This window comes from Calidris pugnax, unplaced genomic scaffold, assembly GCF_001431845.1.
Source record: "Calidris pugnax isolate Ruff unplaced genomic scaffold, ASM143184v1 scaffold41, whole genome shotgun sequence".
NCBI classification, from domain to species: Eukaryota; Metazoa; Chordata; class Aves; order Charadriiformes; family Scolopacidae; genus Calidris; species Calidris pugnax.
Window position 1 is genome coordinate 18,361,262 of NW_015094509.1, and position 25,572 is coordinate 18,386,833.

At 42.1% G+C, this 25,572-nt stretch overlaps 1 protein-coding gene across 1 annotated transcript in view; it reads left to right on the forward strand.

The window, feature by feature from the left end:
• DEPTOR (DEP domain containing MTOR-interacting protein) overlaps window positions 1–25,572 on the forward strand; it is a 74,741-nt gene that overhangs the window by 26,398 nt on the left and 22,771 nt on the right. Inside the window, exons 3-6 of the mRNA XM_014965593.1 lie at window positions 1,646–1,769; window positions 7,328–7,506; window positions 23,679–23,864; window positions 24,511–24,645. Coding sequence (XP_014821079.1) covers window positions 1,646–1,769; window positions 7,328–7,506; window positions 23,679–23,864; window positions 24,511–24,645 — 624 coding nt within the window. The remainder of the gene's footprint in view (window positions 1–1,645; window positions 1,770–7,327; window positions 7,507–23,678; window positions 23,865–24,510; window positions 24,646–25,572) is intronic.

Here is a 25,572-nt window from a genome sequence, read left to right on the forward strand (position 1 = left end):
CAGCTGAAAAAACCATCTGAAAAATCAGCCAGCAAAAAAAGGATTAGTTCTCTGGCCTGTCCCTCACACCAGCTGCACAAACATTAGTGCTGGTACAGCTGCAAAAAGGTTAGTGGTCTGACTGTGCCCTGATTAATTTCTCCTAAACTTGTTGTCTATTGGAGATCTGGGCCTTTCAGCTTCTTGAATAACAATTTACGCTGATGAAAAGAGGACTTCCAGTTCAGTAATAGCATTTAGTTGCCTTTTGGTGCATAAAAAGGCTAGGAAGCACACAAACAAAGAAGATCCAAGTCCTTGATTTCAAGCTTATAGTATTACCCATTTCAAAAAGGCAAAATGTACCATTTGTTTGGTTCTTTTTAAGAAAAAACAGAGCAACTGCGAACAGACGAATGTTGACTTCATGCAGGGGTCACTGTATGTGCAGCAATAGTGCTGCTATCTGCAATACGTTAACGACACCTTAATTAAAGTAAGAAATGCACATATTGAATGAGTGCCACTTCTACAGCTTCTGCTTGGCTATTAAATTAAAATTCTGGGTTGTTATGGAAACTGGGACTCACTGGTAGATAGTTAAAGAATAAAGTAATTATAGGGTAGTCAAATCTGACTATTTAATCCTCTATTGAGAAAATGTCAGTGAAGAGCTGCCTGGACGCCTGAGTGACTTAATTTAATTGAGCAATAGATGTTTTATCGCTGAATGCTTGTTTAAAGCTTTAACAATCTTCAGATGTTTTCTACCTCAGGATCCAATTGCACACTGTAGCTTCCATACAAATTTTATGTATACGTGTGTATATGTTACACATAAAGCAGGTGTTTTCTTAAAAAAAATTGTGTATTGCACTTAAATTTAAGAATTTTCTCTTCTGAGGTGAGCTAGGGCAAATTCAGAGAGGTTCAATCAGGTTCTGCAGGATGCTTAGAGCATCCTTTCAACTCTCACGTCAAGTGGGGTACCAGTTCCTGCTGCTGTGGTGCAGAAGGTGAGGCCTTGTACGTGGCTGAAACTCTGCCAGGAGCAGCCTGGTTGGGATATCTTTCCCATTAATTTATGCCCTTGCTGGAGCTCTGTTCTGCGTTTACAGGATCCCATTGTCACCTGCTCTCTTATAAACCTTGTTTAGCATTTTGCATTGTGTTCCTGTTGTACCTGCCATTCGCACAGCAGAACTCAAGACAGTTTTAAGAGGGCAGAAGTCTTTGATTTTGACTGTTTCTGCAGTGAGTCTCAAGTTTCCTACAGAATCACTCAATTGATACAAGAAACTTTAAGAAGTTTGCCAGTCCTTAAATTACTGGGTGTTCTACACTAGTGGCCTTTTAAACAAGCAAGCTAACAGACTGTTTTCATCAGAAGGTTTCCCGGGTATGTAACAGGTGGGTGCTTTTTTGCTCTTTAAGATCGCAGTAATGCTCACAAAACTGATGAACACCTATCCCCATCACCTAGGAATTTGGGTACCTGGCTGAAAGTTTTCTCCAGCCTTTCATCAGTTATTAGAACTGAATAAAATTGTATGCTCAGAAATCCAGGGGATTAAGCTTCATATGTGCTTGCTTTGAAGTTCAGCGGTGATACCTGCTAAATGGATCCTAAACTCCCATGAATTTTTTTATTTATTTTACCTTTCAGTCTGTGATGAGCATAAAGAATTCAAAGATGTCAAACTGTTCTACCGCTTCAGAAAAGATGATGGGACGTTTCCACTGGACAATGAGGTGAAGGTCTTCATGAGAGGACAAAGACTGTATGAAAAGTATGTTGCATTCTGTATCCATAATGTGTTGCTAACAGTAGGCAAATAGGAGACAAATGATACTTGTTAATTTATTTTTGAATAGTCAGAGTCTTTCAAATCATGCAGGAGTGGGTCTGGGTACTCCCGTGACTTTAGTTGGTAACTCTTCTCTCTCTCTCCTATTTTTCTTTTCTACCATGTCCACTTGTAGCATTTTGTTTAAAATGAAATTGCATTTTCTTATATTCTGTATTGTAAATACATCCTATATGAGAACCCAGTGTAAATTTAATCCCTTGAACTCTATTCTGTAAAAATAATTACTAATGAATGATTGTAAAATTGTAATCGCAAGACCCAAACCTTTAGTACATTGACATGTACTGAACAAGTGGCTACATATCTATTGAGATTATGTATTTTCACCAAGAGGTTTGATTTTAAATAATAGGTGACATTAATCTTCAGTGTTCCAGTCTGCAAAGCTTCTACATCAGAAAGGTTATATTAAATGCAGTTTAAAAAAAAGTTCCAGCCAAGAACATCTAATTAAGATTTGAAACAGATGATTATGCTGAGATACTGAATATCCCACTGGATTACTTCCGTCAAATAACTAGGCAGCTTAACCATACTTCCCAATCTATAATTAATGACATTTTTATTCAGGATGTAGAGATTGTGACATGGTACTTTCAAGCAGAGTGAATAAAATGCATGTTGGCATATGCTACAAACTAATGCAAAAGTTGAGATGTGTTATTTACCAAAAAGCTTGAAGCCTTGTTCCAGACTGAATCCCACCCACTCTCCTGCTTGCTTAGATCAGAAGCATACAGCAGCCAGGGGAGATGCTGTGTCTTCTGCCTGGTCTAATTTTGTTTCCCTCAGAAAAAAGCGCTCAGGACAATCGCAAGTTTAAAAGCTGATGATAAATACTGTTTTCAAGGTTAGAAGGCTCTGAAGGTCAATTTGGTGAAAGAGCAACTAAACTGAATTATAAACCAATAATTGTAAATGCCACTCCTTTTGTTGCACCCGTCATATAAAATTCCCTGAGACTCAGTGACTGTGACTATTTAAAGTAAAAATAATGGTTGTATAAGATGTAAGAAAATACACCACTGGAGAAAATCCTCTATTGGATGCCCCGGGACAGATGAATTGAATCACTCGTCTCCAAAATCTCCTGTGCCAGAGTGCAGCATTTGCTCCTTTAGACTCCGTAACACGCAGTGCTCATAAGCCTGGCCTATACTATGTAAAGCCAATCAGTGTGTCCACAGTAGCAAACCTTTTTTTCTATTTGTTTTGTATATTTCTATTTCTATTCCTCTGTCAGCAAAGTCATTTTTTTTTGTTGAGGCTGATAACAGTCCTCTGCATGAGAGGAGCCGTGGTCAGAAGAACTCTCTTCTTCCAGTGTCTGCTTCCATCCCCATTTCTCTGCATGAAGAACTGTCTCCAAACCCGTGTCTAGTGTCCAGTTTGTCCAACTCTACCTTAGCAGAAAAATGTTCATAACAGTATAGATTGTTCCTGTCTTGGAAAAGGAGTTAATTCCCAAAGCAGCACCTATATCTAAATATAACTGCATCCTCATGAGGTGGTTGCTCCTAGGCAACGTATCCAGAGGGTTCAGAAACTTTTAAAACCAGTGCCGAGTGTTAAATATAGTACAGATTAAAAATACATGGCATTTCAAAACCAGTCTGTGACAATCAAAGCTAGTCAGAATTCTCCATGGATCACTGGAAATATTTTATATTCGTGGGAGATAAGACTGCATACCTGGGCTATCTGGGCTTCACTTTGTTATTGAAGCAAATCCAGTGTGCAGAGCCCCCGGATTTCGTTGGGTCCCTTCTCCATGCACACTGATTGCCAACACTTTCACAGTTTCACTGGATGCATTTTATACTCCAAATCTCGTACTGAAAGCCAGACTACTACGGAAAGAGTTCTGCAATGAAATGTGTGTTATGTGTAATATAGCTGTTGTATCAGTTTGCTTATAGTGTTGAGAAAGAAAATATTAATCAGTGCAATTCAAATAGTTATTAAATGGCAACAACATACAACAATAGTATTCATGCACAGACGGGAACTCACCAGTATATTCAATGTGTTTATCAAAATGCCTGTAGGCCTAATTTCAAGAGAAATGCAACTGTGCCAAAGGAAATCTATCTGGATCCAGCATATTTTAAAAATCTGTGTCTAATTTTGTAGATATTGCTGATCTTCAGTAGGCTTTGCTCATTTAAGATAGACATAGTAATACTATTTCCTGCTCTTCTCCACCCACCGCGTTAGGGCTGGAGCACCGTTATGCTCAGAAGCCAGCGCAGTTTGTGCTTGCCAAAAATTGCAGACGTGTTATCCAACATTGGTCCATGCGGATTTGTACCCTCAATGGGTAAAATGAGCAAAATGCTTTAGGAAGATCAGCACATCATTGCACGGGCAGAGGAATGGAGGCATTAGGCAGGTTCCCTGCATTCAGGCAGCTGTTTTGGGTAAATGCCCTGTGCTCTCCCCTCTCCCAGGAACATTAGGTCTGTCCCCAGAGTGAGGAGCTCTCACCTGTCTCCCTTCTGTGTGACCACAAAGCTTCTTGCACCCTAGATTCTCCTCTCTTGTGACATTACCTTGTTCACCAACTGTGGATGTTTCAGTGGCTGTACTTGTGCCATTTGAAGACGTAAAATCAGTCTCTGACTGTATTTTCCCTTCATTTGCACTAAAAATCATAAATCAACTCAGATTCCCTGCACATTGTTGCGAACTTGGGTAATCCTGTTGTTGACATTCAAGTTTATAGCTAGAGTTGAAACCTACTGGTTCTCCTACAGCTTTGTCTGAAAATTGTTAAATAGTTTATTAGGTCCAAAGATGGTATCAGTTTTCATACTCTACAGGACTGACCAGATAGATCGAATGAGATAAACGTGTTTCCTGTTCAACAAGACCCTCCCAGCAAATCTTAAATAAAACCAGCACAGACCTTTCATAGCTTTAAAAAAAAAATAAATCAAGTTGTGCAGGCATCCTATTTTTATGATGTTTGCAATTCTCAGTAGGTTTTGGTCAGGCACACAGGATTGTTGTTTCTGGTGCAGTCGGGTGTAGGAGCTATAAGTCATCTCATGATGTTAACTTCAACTGAGATTTTTCAAACAGATTTCACAGTGCAGATTTATGGTTCTAATTTCAGGAAATCATTTAGATAATTTTGAGACTGCATTCTTTGAATCACTTTCATTTTAACTCATCAGTGGTTAATTTATCATCTAGTTCAGTTATTTAGATAAAACAAGGTTAAAATTTTCTTTTGCAAAGGGTTTGAATTTCAGTGTTTGACTAAATACATTCCCTTAATGTAGGATAACACTGGTTTTTAGCAAAGAATATGTTTTGGCATGAATAGCCCCATGTTTTTTGGAAACAAAGATAAAATGGAAGAGATAGAGGCAGTTTCCAATTCTGGGTAACGAAGGCCAGGTTTTTGGCTGATGTAAATTGGTACAGCTTTGTTGACAGCCCTGGAGTTACAGTGATTTACTTCAGTTAGCGATGTAAGTCTATGGATTGCTGTTTCTGGGTTTGTTAAACCGTCAATTTGTTGTGTCTGTTTGTTCACAAGTCCAAATCCTTTGCAGTGCTATTCTGGGCACACACAGAAGGGTGTGAAATGTCAAGCTGAGTGTTTTTCCACTTGAAATTTTTCCAAATATCTTTTGTGTCTCTGTAAAAATCTAACGATTAGCATCTCTTTTTCAAGGACCTCTCTATCTGCAACTTCAATGAGCTGGTCAACTAATTATAGACTTATCAAAGAACAATTAACACAATCCTAAGGATTTTTTATTTGGTGCCCACAGAGCCTGGGTAACCGATTCTGGGTAACCTTGCAGCAGATGGTGCAGAAAGACACGAGCTTTGGGTTTGCTTTTTTTTCTGATGGCGAAAAAAGCCTGGTGAACGAGACACACTTAAAGATGGTCCCTTGGAGCTCTGTCTGTATTAGATGTGGTTAGTGTGGGACAAAATGTTACCTTGGATGCACATGCTTGTAAATCAAAAGATAAAAAAAGAATAAAGTCTTTGCAAGAATTTTGAAGTCAACGCTTGTCCCCTGTAGCACAAACTCTTGCTTTTGGCCTCATCCCTGACTTCAGTTAATTTTGACTTTCTTAGTTCTTACTCAGCTCAGAGGTGTTGGGAATGACGCACCAACATCTAAACGAGCAGTTCATTGGATCTGCTACTGACGTACAGCTGTGGCTGAGCAGCCTTTGCCTGGTTTGGTGATCTGCTGCCTGGTGGTCAGATCCAGTCAGTTCAGGCTTCTGGTTAGCTCTCGTTGAAGTCAAGAGAATAAATCTTTGAGGTGAAATAACAAGGGCTGGGTCCTGCCAAACCTCCTTACTGTAATTTCAAATTAAACTTTTGTCTGTGTTCTCATGGCACAGATTTTTCTGATGCTTCCCAAAGGATGTGACATTATATTCCATGAACTCTTGACATGCTGGCGGTTTAAAAGACAGCCTGCGTATGGATTTACATGAAATTCAGATTTTTTATTAGAAGGGCAAAGGAGAGAACTTACTAGTCTTACATGGAACAAATAACCATGCCATTCTTGAGCTATTATACTAGTCTTGTTATTAGCCTATAATAAGTAAAATAATTATGAACAAAAATTAAATTAATAAATAAGAATGCTATAGTGCTTGGTCTCCCAACAACAAGATAAAAGTGGGATTCTGTATTGAAAGGGAGCAATTGTCATTTTTTCTTTCAACCTGTCTTCTTTTTCAACCTGTCAACCTTATGTGTTAACAAAAAACTGAAGCTTTTTCTTTTTTTTGATACGGTGTCATTTCTGTGGGTTACTTGAATGCAGAAGAATTTTATTAGTGTAGTTAAGCCAGGTACACGGCAGCTGCTAGGAGATTAGAGAGACCTCAGGATGTTCCTCTGAACTCTGGTGTTACACGGAGCTGAATGAGGCACAGAGACTCAGATGTCACAGTGTGTTCAGGTTTGTCATTCACTGATTGCAGCTGCATCGCTGGGTGTTGGACGCTAAATATTTATCAACCACCCAAACCACATGGCTACCTTTTGTCCTTCCTCTTGAATTTTTTGCCGCTGTTTTAAAACTTATGGGGAGAATTTTCAAAACCATCTTAATGACTTTGGGGCATAATCCTGCTAACTGTAAAACTTAATTAGGAATTTTTGAACACATTAGTCACGATCTCATGCTTTTGGGCTGAATTTGTTTCCAAGTTGATAATGCGTTAACTTTTAGAGAAGCTAAAGAACTAAATAGGGGAAATGTGAAACTGAAAAACCTTGTGTTCTTTTAGGGAAAAATGAGAAAGCATCAATTTCACACAGGGATACAGAGCCTACATTTTTTGACTAAGCAATTATAATTCACATCCTAAGTTTAGGTTGATAGCTTGAGGAAAGATTTAGTAAGTCAGTGAAAGGTTCACATCTGTTTGCTTAATATCAGTGAGATTCGCCAGAATAAATCTTCCAATTTTTCCCCCCTGTAACAGGCTGATGAGTTCTGAAAATACTCTCCTGCAAGCCAGGGAAGAGGAAGGAGTCAAGTATGAACGGACCTTTGTGGCATCGGAGTTCATTGACTGGCTGATCCAGGAAGGAGAAGCCACCACACGGACTGAAGCAGAGCAGCTCGGCCGCAGGCTCTTGGAGCACGGGATTATACAGCACGGTGAGAAATTTACTGCCAGGTAGCAAAAGCTACACCTTTTGTAGCACTTTCTTCAGGACAAATAATGTGGAGAGGCTCTTGTCAAACATGACCAAGTTTTAGATAATTTCAGGAAGTAGTCTAGGTAACTTTACTAAAGAAAAGGGTGGCTTTTTCAAAAGCTTGTTGTCTTGGTTTGAATTTGGAATTATATAACAACAACATAAGCATGTGGATGAAAATCAATGCTTCTACACTTGTGGTAACTAACTTGTAGAACTTGTTATCAGCAGTACCTATAATTGAGGTAAATAGTTCTGTAAGGGTCAAGTAGGGATTAGAATCATAAATAACCTAAATTTTCTATGTACAGTAAAAATGCCAGGTTCTGTACATCTTCCTACTTGAGGACAGGAGCAGGGCACAGTCTGATGCCAAAAAAGCAGCTTTCTTCTTGGTCATGTTGCAGAGTTGTTCTAATATGTTTGGGCAAGAAAGAGGGTATTGCTTTCAGGTGAAGTGTTATGTTTGTCCTGGTGGTGTAACTTCTTTGAGACAGAAATCAAATATTTCTTCATGGTCCAGCACAATGTTGCTGGCAGATGCACCTTCACCAAGGAGGTACAAGGGTGGAGGAGACAGAGGAAGCGGAGTTTTCTCTCCGTACTGCTCTGAGGGTGAAGAAATGAACACTCTGGCATTAAAACCCATTTTACATGTTGTTATCATCTCCTCTTAGTGCATGTTGCCCTTCTTTGACCAGGTATTTTCCAGCACAAACATGGTGCAGAGCCTCTGGGAGGGATGAAGGGGAGCCAGGAGATGACAGAACAAGCTGGCAGTAGCTGTTAGCTACGTTGCTTAATGCACAATGGGAAAGTAATCAGATCCTGGTGATCTGAATGTTGTCAAATCAACACTAATTGTGACAAACAATTCATGATATTAACAGGTTGTTAATATACAAGGTGCTAGATTGACTAATTTGCTTGTTGCTTTATCAGAAAACCTAGTTTTAAGGAATAGAGAAAAATGGGGGCATAAGTGGCTTGCACAGTTCCTTCATGGTTGTAATCTTGCTCACGTTATCTTTAGCTTCCAACGACTAGGAGCTACTTCTGAATGTTTACAGTAATCAGCTTCCAGTTCTATAATTACCCCTGTGCTTCCTATGATTTATAAGGTGCCAACTGCTTGGAGCTTGATGGACAGGGAAGGTATGCCACCCCTCCTCTTTATAGCAGCAATGATTTCATTCCTATTTTTACCCAAGCATTTTTTGTTTATTATATACAACGTAAACTTTCCTCAAATAAAATGAGGAAAAGAAAATAAAATACAGAAGTGACATTTACGCTGCTATTGACATTTTTGCAGAGGAAATAAAGTCAGGACTTGCTACTTGGTGCAAAGCTGGATTTACTTTGCTATTGAAATCTTTGCAGAGCTAAGAAAGTCAGGATGTGGCTTTTATTGCACATCAACCATTGTTTTATTAACGAAGGCAAATGATCAGCAGTGCACATCATAGGGGAAATAATTTTGCCTCTGTTAAGCTGAGTTTCAGGGGGGATTCCTGAGTGATGGTGGCCCTGCTCACCTTCATGGATTGCCCTGGCCAGTTTTGCAGATTTATCCCCTGCCCATCCTCTTCTAGCAGTCAAGAGCTCATGCAAAGGGCTGTCTTAGAAAGAGATTTGAAACTGATGAAGTGACCTCGAAAGGGGTGCTCACCTCAAGGTATCATCATCTTCCTCGCTCAGCTTTTATTGGGGCAAAGGTAATTCAATGGGGACTTCACACTGACTTGATAGGGACGCTGAAAGTAAAATAAAACTGAGTTATGTCCTTGAGATTTATCTTTACCAGCAGACATGCTTGTGCATCCTCCTAAGCAGGAGATTTCATTCTTCTCTAGATTTCATTAAAGTAATTTGTCTAGAGAGAGTTAGCAATATTGATGAAAGTACTAGCAGAATTAACACAGAGCTGGTTTGGGGTTCACCTTAGAAAGTGGGTATGATCTGCACATTTTGAAGGTTTATGTAGTGCTGGCTTCCTCTAAGAAGAGAGCTCAAAATGAGAACTCCCAGTACAGAATTGGGGATATAAACTGTCAAACGGCAGGAGTGGTATTCTCTTCTCCCCACCCCATCTTACTGAGTTCTAGGTACAATTAGAAGAGAAAAAAAGAGGAAACAAAAGAGAAAAAAAAGAGAAAAAAAGAAGGTATTTTTCTATCTCTTAGTACAGTAAATTAATTTCACCATACTACGCTCCCTTTTCTTTGTATTTCATCAGCAGTACCAAGATGTTACTTGACACTAATTGGCATCCTTGTTGGCAGAACCACCAGAAAGGCTCTCGACTATGCAGGAGTGGAGAATAAAGCATTTTCCTGCCCGAAAGGCAATCTAGCAGTATTGTTTGATAGCCACAATATGGGACAAAATAAAGCTTGCTCTACTATTCTTATGAAGTATTTATTACCTTACCTAATGCAATGGAAAGTAATAGAAATAGTTGCATCAAGTTGCCAATCTCAGTAGTAATTTTCCAGCCACAATTGAATTGCGCAATTTATTTTTACTGATACTGACTTTCATTTCAATTACTCAGAGAAGCTCTATTCTGCAGCTGAGGTGCTGTATTCAAAACAGCTTCCTGTCACATTTATCTTCACTTTAATTGGTCAGACACAAACCAGGTTTCACAAAGGAAATAAACACCGATGCTAATTTTGAAAAGGAAAATAGCGGTTTAAGAGGAATTGCATAAATGCTCTAAAAACATCAAATGTTTCAGTTTAAAAATAATCTTCCTGATCTCTTTGGGCATATATAACTATACATATTTCCCCTGCCATACATGAAAATGATGAAGTGTGCTTAAGTGCTGAATTGCTTCCTTTCAAAATCCCACTGGTGCATACAAATCGTAACCCACAAACCACCATTTTCACAAATAGGAGCCAGATGTCCTTTCCTATGGACTGGTACCCCCAGGTACAAAATTATAAATAAATAATAATAATAAAAGTGTAGCAGAATATTATGCACTGTACATTTCCTGAAGGCCTGTGTTTGCAGTGTAATTGCCAGTGGTCATTCTGCATTTGTGAACGCTGATGGTCTTCGCCAGAATATAGGAAAAAGATTGTGCAAAGAATTATAAACATGGTGATGCATTCAATAAGGGCAGGGACAAGAGGTGCACAGAACACTTTCCTCTGTAGAAAAGCCCATTTCTAGTATGGTGAGGTACACAGAGCATTGTAATGTTAATAGATAAGTCTTTCTTCCAGGAGACAGGATCTTTCCTAGTTCTTCTTCATATGGAAATGGTGAGACTGGTTAGCTACTGTGGTCAAAATTCATGTGCAGCAAGAGAAGGAAGTTCCCTGCCAGCTCCAGGGCAGATGAAACTGAAGTGAGGATGGGCTAAGGGTAGGCAGAGGAGAGTGTGAACATCCATGCATAGTCACAGCTCTTGCTCAGTCTGGAAAACAGAGATGCTGAGATGTCCAAAGTGGAAAAAGGGTATCCACAGAGCTCTTTCTGGCATCATTTTTTGCCTCACACTTGCTGCAGCACTTACCCTGCACCTGCAGCCCCAGCAGCAGAGCACCACTGATGTGACAGGCTAAGTCCTCTCCTCTTCTAAGGACTCTTTGGGTATGGAAGCTGGGGGTATGAAGAAACATCTGCACGCCTTGCAGAAAGGTTTAAGGTCTGGAATCTCAAGTGATAAACACTTTCCATTTTAAAATCTGGTTAATACTGTTAAAAGGAACCTATGCCTTCTTAGTATAGCACCTGCACTTTGCAAGATGAATATTTGCATTTCCTCTCTGGCAGCAACCAAACCGTAGCACATTTAGAAATACTTTTCAATGTGTTGTGGAGTGTAAACACTCCGTGATTGCTTGTACCTCAGACAGTACGTGTGTGCTGCTCTCCTGGGAGAGCCTATGAGAAATGTGGGTCTGAGCTGCTCCCCTTCCCGTGCCAGATCACATTCTCTCTCTTCTGCTGGGTCTATTTCCCAAGCTGCTGCTTACCTTCCAGTGCCTGTGCTTGCTGTTATTTCCTCTCTGACATCCCTCAGCACCATCCCCAGGCCGTGGCCGTTGTGCGGTTTGGCATGAAGCAGTCTGCACGGCTGCCCCACTGCTCCAGGGGGGTGGGGTGTCGCTTCCCAGCCTCAGATCAGCAAAAGAACACATGTATGATGGGTTCTGGAAAGGCCATAGACTTTGCTTTCCTGGGTAAGCAAGGGGTGGAAAAATCTCTTTTGGAGATGACTGGCTAGCAGCTCTTTGAAACATTTCAATGGTGCTAAGATTTTACAATGGTAGCAAATACGTGCCTCTATCTTAGGCATGATGTGTCTTCTGTGCCCACCTCCAATTAGAATACCTTTCAGCTTTAAAAAAGCTTTATTGCATTAATTGCACTTGGCCAGACCTGGTGCACCTTGGGCAGGCACATGTTCTGCTGGCTTAGCACACAAGCAGGTGCTTACTGCTCTCAAGAGTTAATCTTTTATTAGCAAAACTCCACTGTACAAATTACTTTCAGAGATAAAAACAAACATTTTGTAGTGACTAGTGAGAACAGTAAATATTGACTTATGCTATCTCCCTGTTGCTGCAGAAAAGCCTTAAAACATATATTTAATTTTACCTGTTCTTTGCAAGGACTCTGTACCTTTATACAGAAATATGTCCCTCAACAAGTGGACCGGTGCATTTAGTGTTAAGCATCAAGATACATGATGCAATTGAAGGTTTATGGTAATTGTAGAAATAGATTAAATAACTAACAAAGTATTATTTCTTTTGGTTTTGTTGAAAAGCTTTCCCTCATCTAAAATTTCTGTAAATTGTAAATTATGTGTTGCTACATTTACTTTAGATGTCCAATTGCTTATGATTAGCTGACATTTCTTACTTTGTAAGTGAAAACTTGTTAGAAATGTGAAATATACACTTCTTCCTCAATTGGAGATTTCTCTTTGGAACCCTTTTTCTTGGAAATATCAACTGCAGGTAGCAACTTATAACTGCCATTGAATCACCCCATAAATCCTTGACTTAAATGGCCGTAGGTTTTCTCCTCCATACTTAACGCATAGATTTTTTTATATCATTTTTCCAGTTGATCTAACACCTAGATCACATCAGCTGTTGGATATATCCAAGCCTTCATTGTGTATACTCCATGCAAAAAATTGTGAAACATCCCATTTTTACATTTTATCTCAGTAAACCACAAGCCTTCAGTTAGTCTTTGAAGTCCTGCAACACAACTCTGTTTTTATTATAAGGCCGGGGTTCCCCCTGAGCCGATGCCCTGCAGAGGCACTCGGTTGTTTATTTGTGTGGCAGTTTTTCCTCAGCAGTTCCCATACATAGGGACAGTAACCTCACCCACAGTAATTCAACTGCTTATGCCAAATCTGGAGACCACTTGGCATATTTTACATGGTTTTGCCCTGGTAGGAAAGTAGGTATAGTAAGAATTTTGCATGTGAATTTAGTCTTCCATCTTCCTATTCTATCAGCTTCTCATTGTGCTCTTCTTGCAGTTGCCTTTAGATAAAGCAGGAATTCGTTTGGTTTTTGAAAGAGCCACATGCTGTATGCATTTTGTAAATAACACATGAACACTTCTTTTCATATTAACTACCGAATTCTATTTTTCTGACAGAGAATGGGTTTCAGTTTTTAACAGCTGCAACAGAAAAAAAAGATATCCAGATGGGCCTTTTCATCTTCTGCTTCCCTTGCCACAGACTGTACTTTCCATACTTTATTTGGAAGCAAAGAAAAGCAGTTGGCTATGTTCTGTAAACTTGCTAAATTAAAGACGATAAATCCTCATACACAAACTGAAAAGACTGCTGAAATGTGTGTGATTCAACACTGGCTTTTCATGCTAGAGTAAGTCGTGTGTATTTGAAAATAGGCTGCAAATAGATGGCAAACCTACTGGAAAGACAAAATGTATATAGAAACACTTTATCTGCATACCTATTTTAAGGCAGCTGAAATGAAATGTTAATGCACTGAGCAGAACATACCGCTTTAATACGAGCAAGATAGTTTGTATTTCAATTTCTAAGGAACTTTTGACAGTTCTCTGTCGTGACCCGGATGCTTTAAAGGCAGTAGAAAAGCCGTCTAGACTTTTTTTGCACAACATGAATATCCCACAGCTCATTGCAACAACTTAGGAGATGAGGTTCTCTAATTATACCACAGCTTTTTTTCTGGACTTACTTACAAGTCCAGGACCTACTTACTTCTGGACACACTGGCTTCACCCTTAGCTAGGATGAGCTGGAACAGCTGATGTTTCAGGGCCAAGGTCTACCTTACAGTTTTATATGGGAGAGTTGGTAGAAACTAGAGCAGTTCAAGCTTAGATCCGTTGCCTGTTCAAAGTGAGTTCCTTGTAATCCAAATGAGAAAACAATACCATTTAGTACAGCTGCGCTGCCAAGAGTTTGACGTGCTGGTTGAGTACATTTGCAGGTGGTCTTATCTACAGTCTACGTAGCATATATACATTCATAAGAGGTGGAAATGCAAGTGTTATGTTTATGTGGTGCAGGGAATCAAAGACCCAAGGCCCTGTGCTCGCTGAACATCTGTAGTCTCTCTTCCTTGACTTGAGAGAGCTCCAAGCAGGTGGAATTCATCAATGTGTAAAAGGAAACTAATCTGAATAGGTGCCATTATTAAAATGCATTTGCAGATGCCAGATTAGCTTTAGAAAAACAGGAAGGCTCTGAGAGGAGTGGGAAAAGCATTGTTCAAAGCAAAATAAAGTGTCAGTGATTCTCCTCTGGCTGCACGTGTGCTGGTGCAAGGCAGGAGTGGAAGAGAGATGGGCAGGAGTGGTGGGTCATGCAGCAGAGGTGGGCAACGTGGAGCCGGGGTGAGGACCAGTTGCCAGCTCATGCAGGTCTCAGCAGCTGGTCACTGTTTTCCAAGCTCGTGAGCTCACTCTCCTTCTGAGGAAGCCAAAGTGGACACACACACTCCCACTGCTGCTCTGGCAAGGGACCGAAACTGAGCTGGCAAAAGGCCTGAGGCAGAGAGGAGATGGGCTCAGCAAGCTGCTATCCAAGGAGAGAGGCATTTTTTTAAGGAATAGTTATTTTACAGGGGTGATTTGTTTCCTTCCCTTTTAAATGCTGGTTCTACTTAGGAGAGGGGAACGAGGAAGCAAAAGGACACGAGGCTGGAGCCAGGCCCTGCCCTGGCCACGCTTTGGGGGCTGGCGGGAGCAGCTCAGGCTGTGCCCTTCTTCAGATAAACCAGCAGCCCCCCGTCACTCCCTGCACCCCACCAGCATCTGTCTTACCATCCCACATATGTCAACTCCTTTGGGGCATCGTCCTGCCACTTCAGAGATCAAAACTGATATGGTCATCTTTGACTTGCTCTATGAAGGTGCAGACCATTGCAGCCAGTGATTGTGAAGGTCCAGAATCATACAGTCATAGAATGGCTAGAGTTGGAAAGGATCTTAAAGGTCATCTAGTTCCAACCCCCCTGCCATGGGCACGGGCGCCCCCCACTAGACCAGGTTGCTTAAAGCCCCATCCAGCCTGGCCTTGTGGGTGTGGGGCATCCACAAATTCTCCCTGGGCAACCTGTTCCAGTGTCTCACCATCCTCAGAGTAAAGAATTTCTTCTAACTATCTCATCTAAATCTATCCTGTTGTGGTTTAAAACCGTTACCCCTTGTCCTATCACTACACTCCCTGATAGAGAGTCCCTCCCTGTCTCTCCTGTAGGCCCCCTTCAGGTACTAGAAGGCTTCTATAAGGTGCTCTAACCGTCTGATCGCTTTCGAAGCCCTCTTCTGGACCTGTTCCAATAAGTCCACATCCTCCTTATGTTGGGAGCTCCAGAGCTGGACACAGTAGTCCAGGTGGGAACTCAACAGAGCGGAGCAGAGGGGCAGAATCACCTCCCTCCACCTGCAGCTAGGAAACTACCTCAGTGAAAAGATAAAGTGTACTTGTGAGTAGACTGGGACTGCCGGTGCGTGCAGTGAAAGGCTTGGAGGTGTGTGGTACACTGCTGGAACGAGTTCAGTGCTGCTTTTGTCTTTGAGTGAGGTGAGACATGACATATCAGCGCTGAAAACGCCGTATGCTCTTGCTAATGCTTTTATAACCTCTTCCTCTTAACCCCAGCGCAAGCTCGTGCTCACACAAACAAACAAGCACACACTTCAACATGTCCTTCTCTCTCTTGAGAAAAGCTGCTCATCCAGCTCCTCGGGGGACTTTGATCTCTTTCCCAGCGCTCCCTTGACGCGGAGCAGCCGTTCCCCGGCTCCAGGCGCGGGCTGGCCCGGTGACAGCCTCCCGGTTCTGAGGACGTGCAGAGCAGCTGGAGCCCGTCGCTGGGGCTGGCCCTACTGGGAACTGCAGCTTTCGGCGGGGAGAAAGCATTAATCACTGCGGTGGAGATGTACACAGATTATTAGCGTTAAAAATCATGGGGAGTTGAAGTGGTGGGAGGGATTTGGGGGAAAAGCCAGTTATGAAAATGGCCTGATTTTTAAGGCATGAGTCACACCATTTATTAAAATAGGCTTTTGTACTTTCTAAAGCCTCCTCGGTTCTATGAAATCAATGTAAAACTAATATTTCTCTCTCTGCTGTGCATCAGCCTCCTTGCAAAAGAAGGAAAGAAAAGGCTGTTTGAGCCTTATGCAGATGCCAGGATTTTATGTCAGAATTAGAAGCTGAAAGAAGATTTGCATGGACGTTGCAATTATATTTTATGTAACTGGACAGAAACAGTGAAGCAGTCAGGCACAAGAACCGCCAAAGCTGCAACATTAGGTGCTCCCCGTCTGAGAAATGCCAAAATAAGTAGTCTGATTTTTCTCTTCTTAACAGTAACGTAAGTGGGGCATCACCAGCTAAAATCCTTGCCAATAAGGTTTGCAAACTCTATGAATAGATGAGACAGTGCAGAAATAATTGAACTCTAGTAGGTAAATGGTCATTACCCAAAAAGAGGTGTGTTTTTGTGTAACTGATGGTATAACTAGAAGGCAATACATCTAGGAAATGAGAATACAGGCTCCCCTCGCTGATGTGAATCAACACAGTGCAGGGGAAGGAGGATGTACGGGGCACAAATTGTTCCCCATTTCTGCTTTCCGTGCTCTACGGCTGCATTAACTGTTACTGTGAGCCTGAGATGTACAGAAAGGAGGACAGCAAGTAACAGAAGGGGCATGAGGCTGTAACCATGAGCATACCATCTGATAGCCAGGTCTTAGGAAGGGTAAAGAAAATCTGAAGAGTCTTTGAGGATGGCTAAGAAAAAGAGTCAGAACTTAAGGGCTGTTGTTTATTCAGCTGATCAAAGATGTGTCTGAGGCTTGACTTCTTTACACAGACTTCTGACCGGATCTTTTGTGACTTTCTGATGAAGGTGTGACAAAGTCCAGGGATTAGCAGCTGAAGTCAAACAAAGTTAGCCTCGAGTTAAATCTTTATTGCCTGGCAGGGAAAGTGACTGAAGGCTTGAACAGCTTGTAAGGGGAAAAGTAAAGTGGTCATTACAGGCTACGTTAAAGGAAGATTAAACTGTAGTTTTTACATCTGTTTCTGGAAGAAATTTTGTGGCCTGTGTTTGTGGAAGATTAGACCAGCAGGTTGTGACTGTACCCCCAAAGTTTGACATCAGTGACTATGAATTAATGTTGGTGCCTTTCCTTCCAGGGCCAGAAGTTCTCTTGATTCACTTTCATGATTTTGGAGGTTGCCAGTTACCGTGCATTTTCTTTACTCTCTTTGGCACAGTTTCTTTCTGTTTCATAAGGTGCACATTGTAACATGAACATGTTGCCACACGAGCACCGGTGAGTTAAATTGGATTGAAAAACCCACGAAGTCACCCCATCTTGCTTTTTACATCACCCTCCTCATGCACAAATACAGGTCCTGGTCCCTGTCAGCCGTGGCCTGACAGTTTAAGACAAACTGAAATGGGTGTCAGTTTCCTATCCAGAGGCAGAAACTTCCATAAGAGGGACAGACACTGGGAGCAAGAGCCTTGTTGGGGCACCATGAGTTTATCTGCTGCTGCCTGAGTCAACATTCCATGTTAGCTAGGGGCAGAATCACCTCCCTCCACCTGCAGCTAGGAAACTACCTCAGTGAAAAGATAAAGTGTACTTGTGAGTAGACTGGGACTGCCGGTGCGTGCAGTGAAAGGCTTGGAGGTGTGTGGTACACTGCTGGAACGAGTTCAGTGCTGCTTTTGTCTTTGAGTGAGGTGAGACATGACATATCAGCGCTGAAAACGCCGTATGCTCTTGCTAATGCTTTTATAACCTCTTCCTCTTAACCCCAGCGCAAGCTCGTGCTCACACAAACAAACAAGCACACACTTCAACATGTCCTTCTCTCTCTTGAGAAAAGCTGCTCATCCAGCTCCTCGGGGGACTTTGATCTCTTTCCCAGCGCTCCCTTGACGCGGAGCAGCCGTTCCCCGGCTCCAGGCGCGGGCTGGCCCGGTGACAGCCTCCCGGTTCTGAGGACGTGCAGAGCAGCTGGAGCCCGTCGCTGGGGCTGGCCCTACTGGGAACTGCAGCTTTCGGCGGGGAGAAAGCATTAATCACTGCGGTGGAGATGTACACAGATTATTAGCGTTAAAAATCATGGGGAGTTGAAGTGGTGGGAGGGATTTGGGGGAAAAGCCAGTTATGAAAATGGCCTGATTTTTAAGGCATGAGTCACACCATTTATTAAAATAGGCTTTTGTACTTTCTAAAGCCTCCTCGGTTCTATGAAATCAATGTAAAACTAATATTTCTCTCTCTGCTGTGCATCAGCCTCCTTGCAAAAGAAGGAAAGAAAAGGCTGTTTGAGCCTTATGCAGATGCCAGGATTTTATGTCAGAATTAGAAGCTGAAAGAAGATTTGCATGGACGTTGCAATTATATTTTATGTAACTGGACAGAAACAGTGAAGCAGTCAGGCACAAGAACCGCCAAAGCTGCAACATTAGGTGCTCCCCGTCTGAGAAATGCCAAAATAAGTAGTCTGATTTTTCTCTTCTTAACAGTAACGTAAGTGGGGCATCACCAGCTAAAATCCTTGCCAATAAGGTTTGCAAACTCTATGAATAGATGAGACAGTGCAGAAATAATTGAACTCTAGTAGGTAAATGGTCATTACCCAAAAAGAGGTGTGTTTTTGTGTAACTGATGGTATAACTAGAAGGCAATACATCTAGGAAATGAGAATACAGGCTCCCCTCGCTGATGTGAATCAACACAGTGCAGGGGAAGGAGGATGTACGGGGCACAAATTGTTCCCCATTTCTGCTTTCCGTGCTCTACGGCTGCATTAACTGTTACTGTGAGCCTGAGATGTACAGAAAGGAGGACAGCAAGTAACAGAAGGGGCATGAGGCTGTAACCATGAGCATACCATCTGATAGCCAGGTCTTAGGAAGGGTAAAGAAAATCTGAAGAGTCTTTGAGGATGGCTAAGAAAAAGAGTCAGAACTTAAGGGCTGTTGTTTATTCAGCTGATCAAAGATGTGTCTGAGGCTTGACTTCTTTACACAGACTTCTGACCGGATCTTTTGTGACTTTCTGATGAAGGTGTGACAAAGTCCAGGGATTAGCAGCTGAAGTCAAACAAAGTTAGCCTCGAGTTAAATCTTTATTGCCTGGCAGGGAAAGTGACTGAAGGCTTGAACAGCTTGTAAGGGGAAAAGTAAAGTGGTCATTACAGGCTACGTTAAAGGAAGATTAAACTGTAGTTTTTACATCTGTTTCTGGAAGAAATTTTGTGGCCTGTGTTTGTGGAAGATTAGACCAGCAGGTTGTGACTGTACCCCCAAAGTTTGACATCAGTGACTATGAATTAATGTTGGTGCCTTTCCTTCCAGGGCCAGAAGTTCTCTTGATTCACTTTCATGATTTTGGAGGTTGCCAGTTACCGTGCATTTTCTTTACTCTCTTTGGCACAGTTTCTTTCTGTTTCATAAGGTGCACATTGTAACATGAACATGTTGCCACACGAGCACCGGTGAGTTAAATTGGATTGAAAAACCCACGAAGTCACCCCATCTTGCTTTTTACATCACCCTCCTCATGCACAAATACAGGTCCTGGTCCCTGTCAGCCGTGGCCTGACAGTTTAAGACAAACTGAAATGGGTGTCAGTTTCCTATCCAGAGGCAGAAACTTCCATAAGAGGGACAGACACTGGGAGCAAGAGCCTTGTTGGGGCACCATGAGTTTATCTGCTGCTGCCTGAGTCAACATTCCATGTTAGCTCGAGGTAACAACCTTGACATTACCTTTAAAGAGATCCCTCCCAAGCAAGTCTGTGCAGCCCTCTCAGCTTTCTGCAATCAGCTTGGAAAAGTTTTTCACTCCCACTTTTCTCTGCCGATTGCAGCGAAACACGGACTGTTAGAGCAGCTGAGGGAGCAGCCGTGTCTGCCCTGGTACCTCTCACCCAGCGTGTACCAAGAGTAACAAACCCTGTGCCTGCTCTGCCTCCAGCATTCACGGCGTTGTGATTTATTGAGGGCGAGGGCACGTGTAGCTCCTCCTGGTTACTGCTGTAACTCCGCCATGCACCTGAGGAGCAATTCAGAGACAGCCGGCACCGGCATCTGCCTCCTCCTCCTCAGCCTCTTCCTTCTGAGCTGTGGTCTGGAAATCCCTTTTTTCCACACCATTCCAGATACACTCACCCTTAGGCAGAGTCCCAGCAGGGACATTTCATCCCAAATCATGAATATGTAAGAAAGTTGATGTTTATAAAAAAAAAACAAATATAGCCCCATGGCGCACACCAATAATTTTGGTGAGATATTTTATTTCATGATGTATGTACAAGGAGGCAGTTTGAGCTAACTACTCCTGTTTATTTTTTGAGCTTCTCCTTAAATGTACATAAATATTATCTTTTAGTTAAGGAATGTGCAGAAAGTTACCTGGTGCTACAAATACACTATTTGCCCAAACTGAGGCTGCACGCTGTTATTCCAACACACTCACGTGAAATATGAACCATCAGTAAAAATGAGGAATTAAACTATGAAAATCAATGAGCACTCCAGACTCTGTACTAATCCTACTTGCCATAAACATTCTGGATACAAACCCTTTGTTGTGTAAATCATATACAAATATTCTGCAACATATAATCATTGGTCTGTCTTTTCCACTTGTATTCATTTATTGTATAAAAATTCACCCTTCCATGGACTAAAATAGTTACAGCAGGAATTAACTACATCAATGTAAGACCTAAACTTCGCTATTGTAAATATGTAATGTTATGAGATTTCAGTCAAAACAAGTATTGTTATTCTAAAATATGTTTAGTATCTCGGCATAAAAAAGTTTATATTATATAGTTTCATAGTCAAGAATGATTCTCAAATTTCAGAGTGCTTTAGGATGTCTGCAACACAAGTGTGTGTTGATCTCTGATTATCATAATTTCTGAGGACTGTCAGAGCACTTCAGTTAATAACACAAACAGAGCAGAATAGTTTTACTTAAGAACTGTAGTGCCATAATATTTAACTTGAATCAGAAACTATACTGATATTTATTACATTGCAAATGGTTGGCAACAGTAATTGTACTTCTAAGGGAGTGTTAGTGGGGATCTATTTCATTTAAGATTATGAACCCAAGTAGTGTGCTGATCTTGTAGATCAAGATCAGTGTCTTTTTAAGTTTAAGGGAACTCTTTACAATGCCATAAAAAAAAAAAAAGGAAATTTTTTTGTATTTGAGTTAGGTTATTCTAATAATGTGGTAGGATATTGGTAGATATCGCTACTTTTACTTACTGTGTCAGTGATACGAAAATGAGACTGATAGCTGTGAACACCTATGTATTAACTCTGCCTCTGATGGCAAATCCTTTTGTGGATGTAGGCAAATCTCCAAATCTCCAAATCTCCAAATCTCCAAATCCATTTCCGTTCTTCAAAAATAGTGGTCGTTAGAAAGTGTTGTTTAATAGTATCTCATACTATACATGTCCAAACTGATGAGCACAGCAGCAGTGTGTGCCTGCAATATTTAACATGTCAGAACACAGCAATGAATTGCTTGCAATGCTGAATTTGACTGAGCAAAGCCATTGTGCTCACAGAAGATGCATGTGGCTTATTTGAGGAAACAACAGGTTTAGCACCAAAATGACACTAAGAGGGACTGGCTCTTCAGAAGCTCTTTGGCAGAACCAGGCAAGGTAGTTAACGGGTATTTTCTGTAGATGGTACTTGAAACATCACAGTTTGGCTGCTGGCATGACCTTTCTGCTTTATTCATAAAAAAAAAAAGGTAGAATTTCAAAACTCTACCTTTTACCAAAACTCTAAGAAATGCCCTGCAGCCTATGCTACGCTGCAGGAATCTGGGGCAGAGAATATGTGTGGCAGCTCAGGCACAAGCACGTGCAGTTCCAAAAGCTTCTGTGTCCTGATTGTTCCTGGTGTCCCAAAGGCAATAGTCCATTTCTACAGTGTCCCCTCTCTGACAGTGGCCCAGGCAGGCAAGAGAAATGCTTCTTTGCAAGATGGACTTATGGTCTGATCCCATATGTCAGTTTCTGTATCAATATAGAGGGCTGTGCCAAGGACCATAGCTAGGGCCAGCCTCTTCTTTATTGTCTGGGTGATGATAACTTATTTGACATCGCTGCCATGAATATTCTCTCTGAGACCACCAGCTGCTGCAGAAGGTGGCTGGGCTTTTTCCTTTTTGAGGCTATTCCTTCAGCTCATACGCACCAAATGACATACCATAAATTTATGTCTAAATACAGCCTTTTTTGCAAGGCTACCATGTATGTGGTCTACTTCTGCAGGGCTCATGGTGAGCAATCTGAGACAAATGGATGTATTAAAAAGGGATGAGAGCAAGAAAGAGTGTGTTGGGGATGAAGACAAAGGTAAAGCAGTCCAGCAGGGCTCCAAACTCTGGAACTGGTGTAGCAACTTGGGCTCTGCTGCAGCACCTTGGGCTCTGCTGCTTTTGGACCCCATGTGCTGGGCAGAGCTGAGACCAAGGTGGAAGTTTGGTGGCTTCGGTAGAAGGCTGAGGCCAAATGACTGAGTCATGTACTCAAAGACTTGGCCGATATTGGAGGGCATATCTGTTTTGTTGTTTACACTTCACATATAAATGTGTATAACCTACCAGGATGATCACACGAGCTAGGTGAAGGTGTAAAAAATGCAGCCAAGAGATCTACTGCAGGTGTTTAAGACGCTGCAGTACTAATGCAGGGACTGCTCCAGAGAGCTTTCCTGCCGTCAAGCCCTGAAGGACTCAGAGCACTTTGAGGTCCTGGCACAGAGCTCCATCCAACTGCTGCATTTCTTGTTGCTATTAAGATGCAAACATCAGTGGCAGTCAACACGCAGAGGTTACGACGATGCTGCAGCCTGTGGGTTGGCTCAGTGCTCTTGCTCTGACACCAGCAACCTGGGATTTGCTCTCAGTGTCAAAACAGGTTGTAATTAAGACTCCTGTTCATTATATAAGAAATGTTTTTTGGCCGAGTGCCTGTTCCCAAACCTTGCGTATCCGTGCAAAGGGGAGGAAGTGGCCTGCAGGAAGCGTCTGGGACACGGTGTCTGTGGTGAACAAGACAGAGGAAATAAATACACAGGTCTCGATTCTTTGCTGCCCTGGAGCTCCAAGCGAGGTAGTCAGTCAGAGCCCCCAGGGGCTGCCCTTCACTCATGAATTTACAAAAAACTCAATGTAGGGAGCTCGATGTAGTGACCAGCAGCACCGAACGGCGTAAGGAGGGAGCATGCGTGGAGATGGACCCTTATGCAGCCCGTCACGGAAAGATAAAGTACTTCCATTTCCACTTGACAAAAAGAAGTGCTTATCATTAATCAAGGTAGTGTAAAAGACTCCTCACAGCAGTGGCCACTAAAGTATCTACTTTGTTATCATGCTATAAAAGTGTGTATATTGAGGCTACCCACGTGGAGCTGACACCCTCCTCCTTTTCCTGAGGCTGCAGAGGGGAAGAGGAGCCCTCTCAGTGTTGCTTCCTTCCAGTGAGGCGAGTGCACACGTTGCAGACAGGTGTGCTCTGATTTCAGTCCTACCAGGCATAGACCTTCTATCCGTTTCTTTTCCCAGTGTCCAACAAGCACCATTTTATGGACAGCAACTTGCTCTACCAGTGCAGAATGAATTTCCGCCGGCGACGGCGATTAATGGAGCTCCTGACAGAGAAATCTCGCTTGATGCCAGAAAGCCATGACAGCCCCTTTTGCCTGCGCAAGCAGAACCACGACAACAGAAAACACACCAGTTTTCTCTCAGGTGACTCATCAACTATACTGCTGTTGATAGGGTGACCCCATGGGATGTCAAACAATCCTTTTTGGGGAAAGGGTTTCAGTGTTTATCTGAAAAAAGCAGGACAGGGTGTCATGTGTTCAAAGGGATTGTCCATCCACTCAACTTACCAAATCTCTAGCTCCCTGGGAGGGTTTTGTGCCTGTATCAATAGTGTGATGTCAGATGCTGATCAAAAATCAGTGTCCATGAACAAACAGAACTGCTTAAAATCCCACCAAGCCCAAAGTAATTTGTTATATATTCTATGTGGAGTTATTGAGAAGAGTAACATTGAAGGGAAGGGGTCCTGCAGCATTTGCTCTACAGCAATATATAGCAAGAACCAAAAAAATAAATGGGAAGTAGAAGGAAAAATGGAAGAAATTATTTCTCTGTATTGAAATGCCTTCTAGAAGACACTGCAATGGAAGCAGTTCAGCCATCATGTTAGCTACAGCAGACATGAGCATATCATACTCATGCAGTGACTCTTCTAACTGTGTAAAACACTCTAACCCCTTCCCAGTGTGGTCAGTGAAAGTGTGGCTCATTGCTATTGTTTTAAGGAAACCAGGTTCAATAGTTGATACCAGTTCTCATTCTCTCTGTATTTTCTCTCTGCTTGTAGTGAGTCCCACCAAGGAGATAAAGATCGTGTCGGCGGTACGGAGGAGCAGCATGAGCAGCTGTGGCAGCAGCGGGTACTTCAGCAGCAGCCCAACGCTCAGCAGCAGCCCCCCCGTGCTCTGCAACCCCAAGTCTGGTGAGCACCAGCATCGCTTACGATGCACAGGAGCCAGGTCGCAGGCATCTGGCTGGGGAGGAGGCCACATGAAGAATGCCCAGCATCATGTCTAAGTTTATCTTTTCAAGGGTTCATTAAAACTTCACAGTGCCACAGGTTTTGTAGGCCAGAGGGGACTATTACCATCCTGTAGCCTGAAGTCCTGCTGAACACAAGCCAGACGTCTTCCTCCAGTAATCTCTACATCAAGCCCATAATTGTGGTTTGAGCTGCAGTTTATCTCTTAAGAGGACATGCAGTCAGAGACGCAGATTTGCCTCTTCATTGCCAAGCTCTGAACCAATTCAACTCTCCTCCTAGAGACATTCCTTTGGTGCAAGTCAGAGGAGAGTTTAACTATCCCGTGGCCACTTGAGTTGCTGTGAAATAACACAGCTCAGAAAACAACAGCCTTTAAAAAAGAGGCAGAATTGTTTTAGTCTGTTAGGGACTATTTCAACATTTTGGGTTTTTGTTTGGGTCTTACAATGGTCTGTTTAGGAAGGTAAGACTAGTGTTGAAGCTTATTTTCCTTTTGAAAGGATTTCCTATCCCATGCCGGAAGGTTAAACACACCCATTCTTCCACCGTTTGCTTAAAATTGTTTCTTACTGTACATCTGGGAAGGGAAAAAGAGACCAGGATAGATATTGTTTCCAGCTTCTCCGTTTTCTTCAGAAACAGCCCTGAATTTCAAAGCAGAGTCCCTGCTGTCCTTTGTGCTCTTTATTATTTCAAATTTACCGGTCTGTGCTGACAGTGTGGGGAGCGTTGTGCAGCAGGGGAAGGCTTCAGTAGCTATGAGTAGGTTACACTTTCAAAGGGATGCTGGCATTTGAAATGATAACTAGAAAATGCCTCAAGCACTATAGGAATCCTGTTCAAAACATTGACAATTTACTCTGG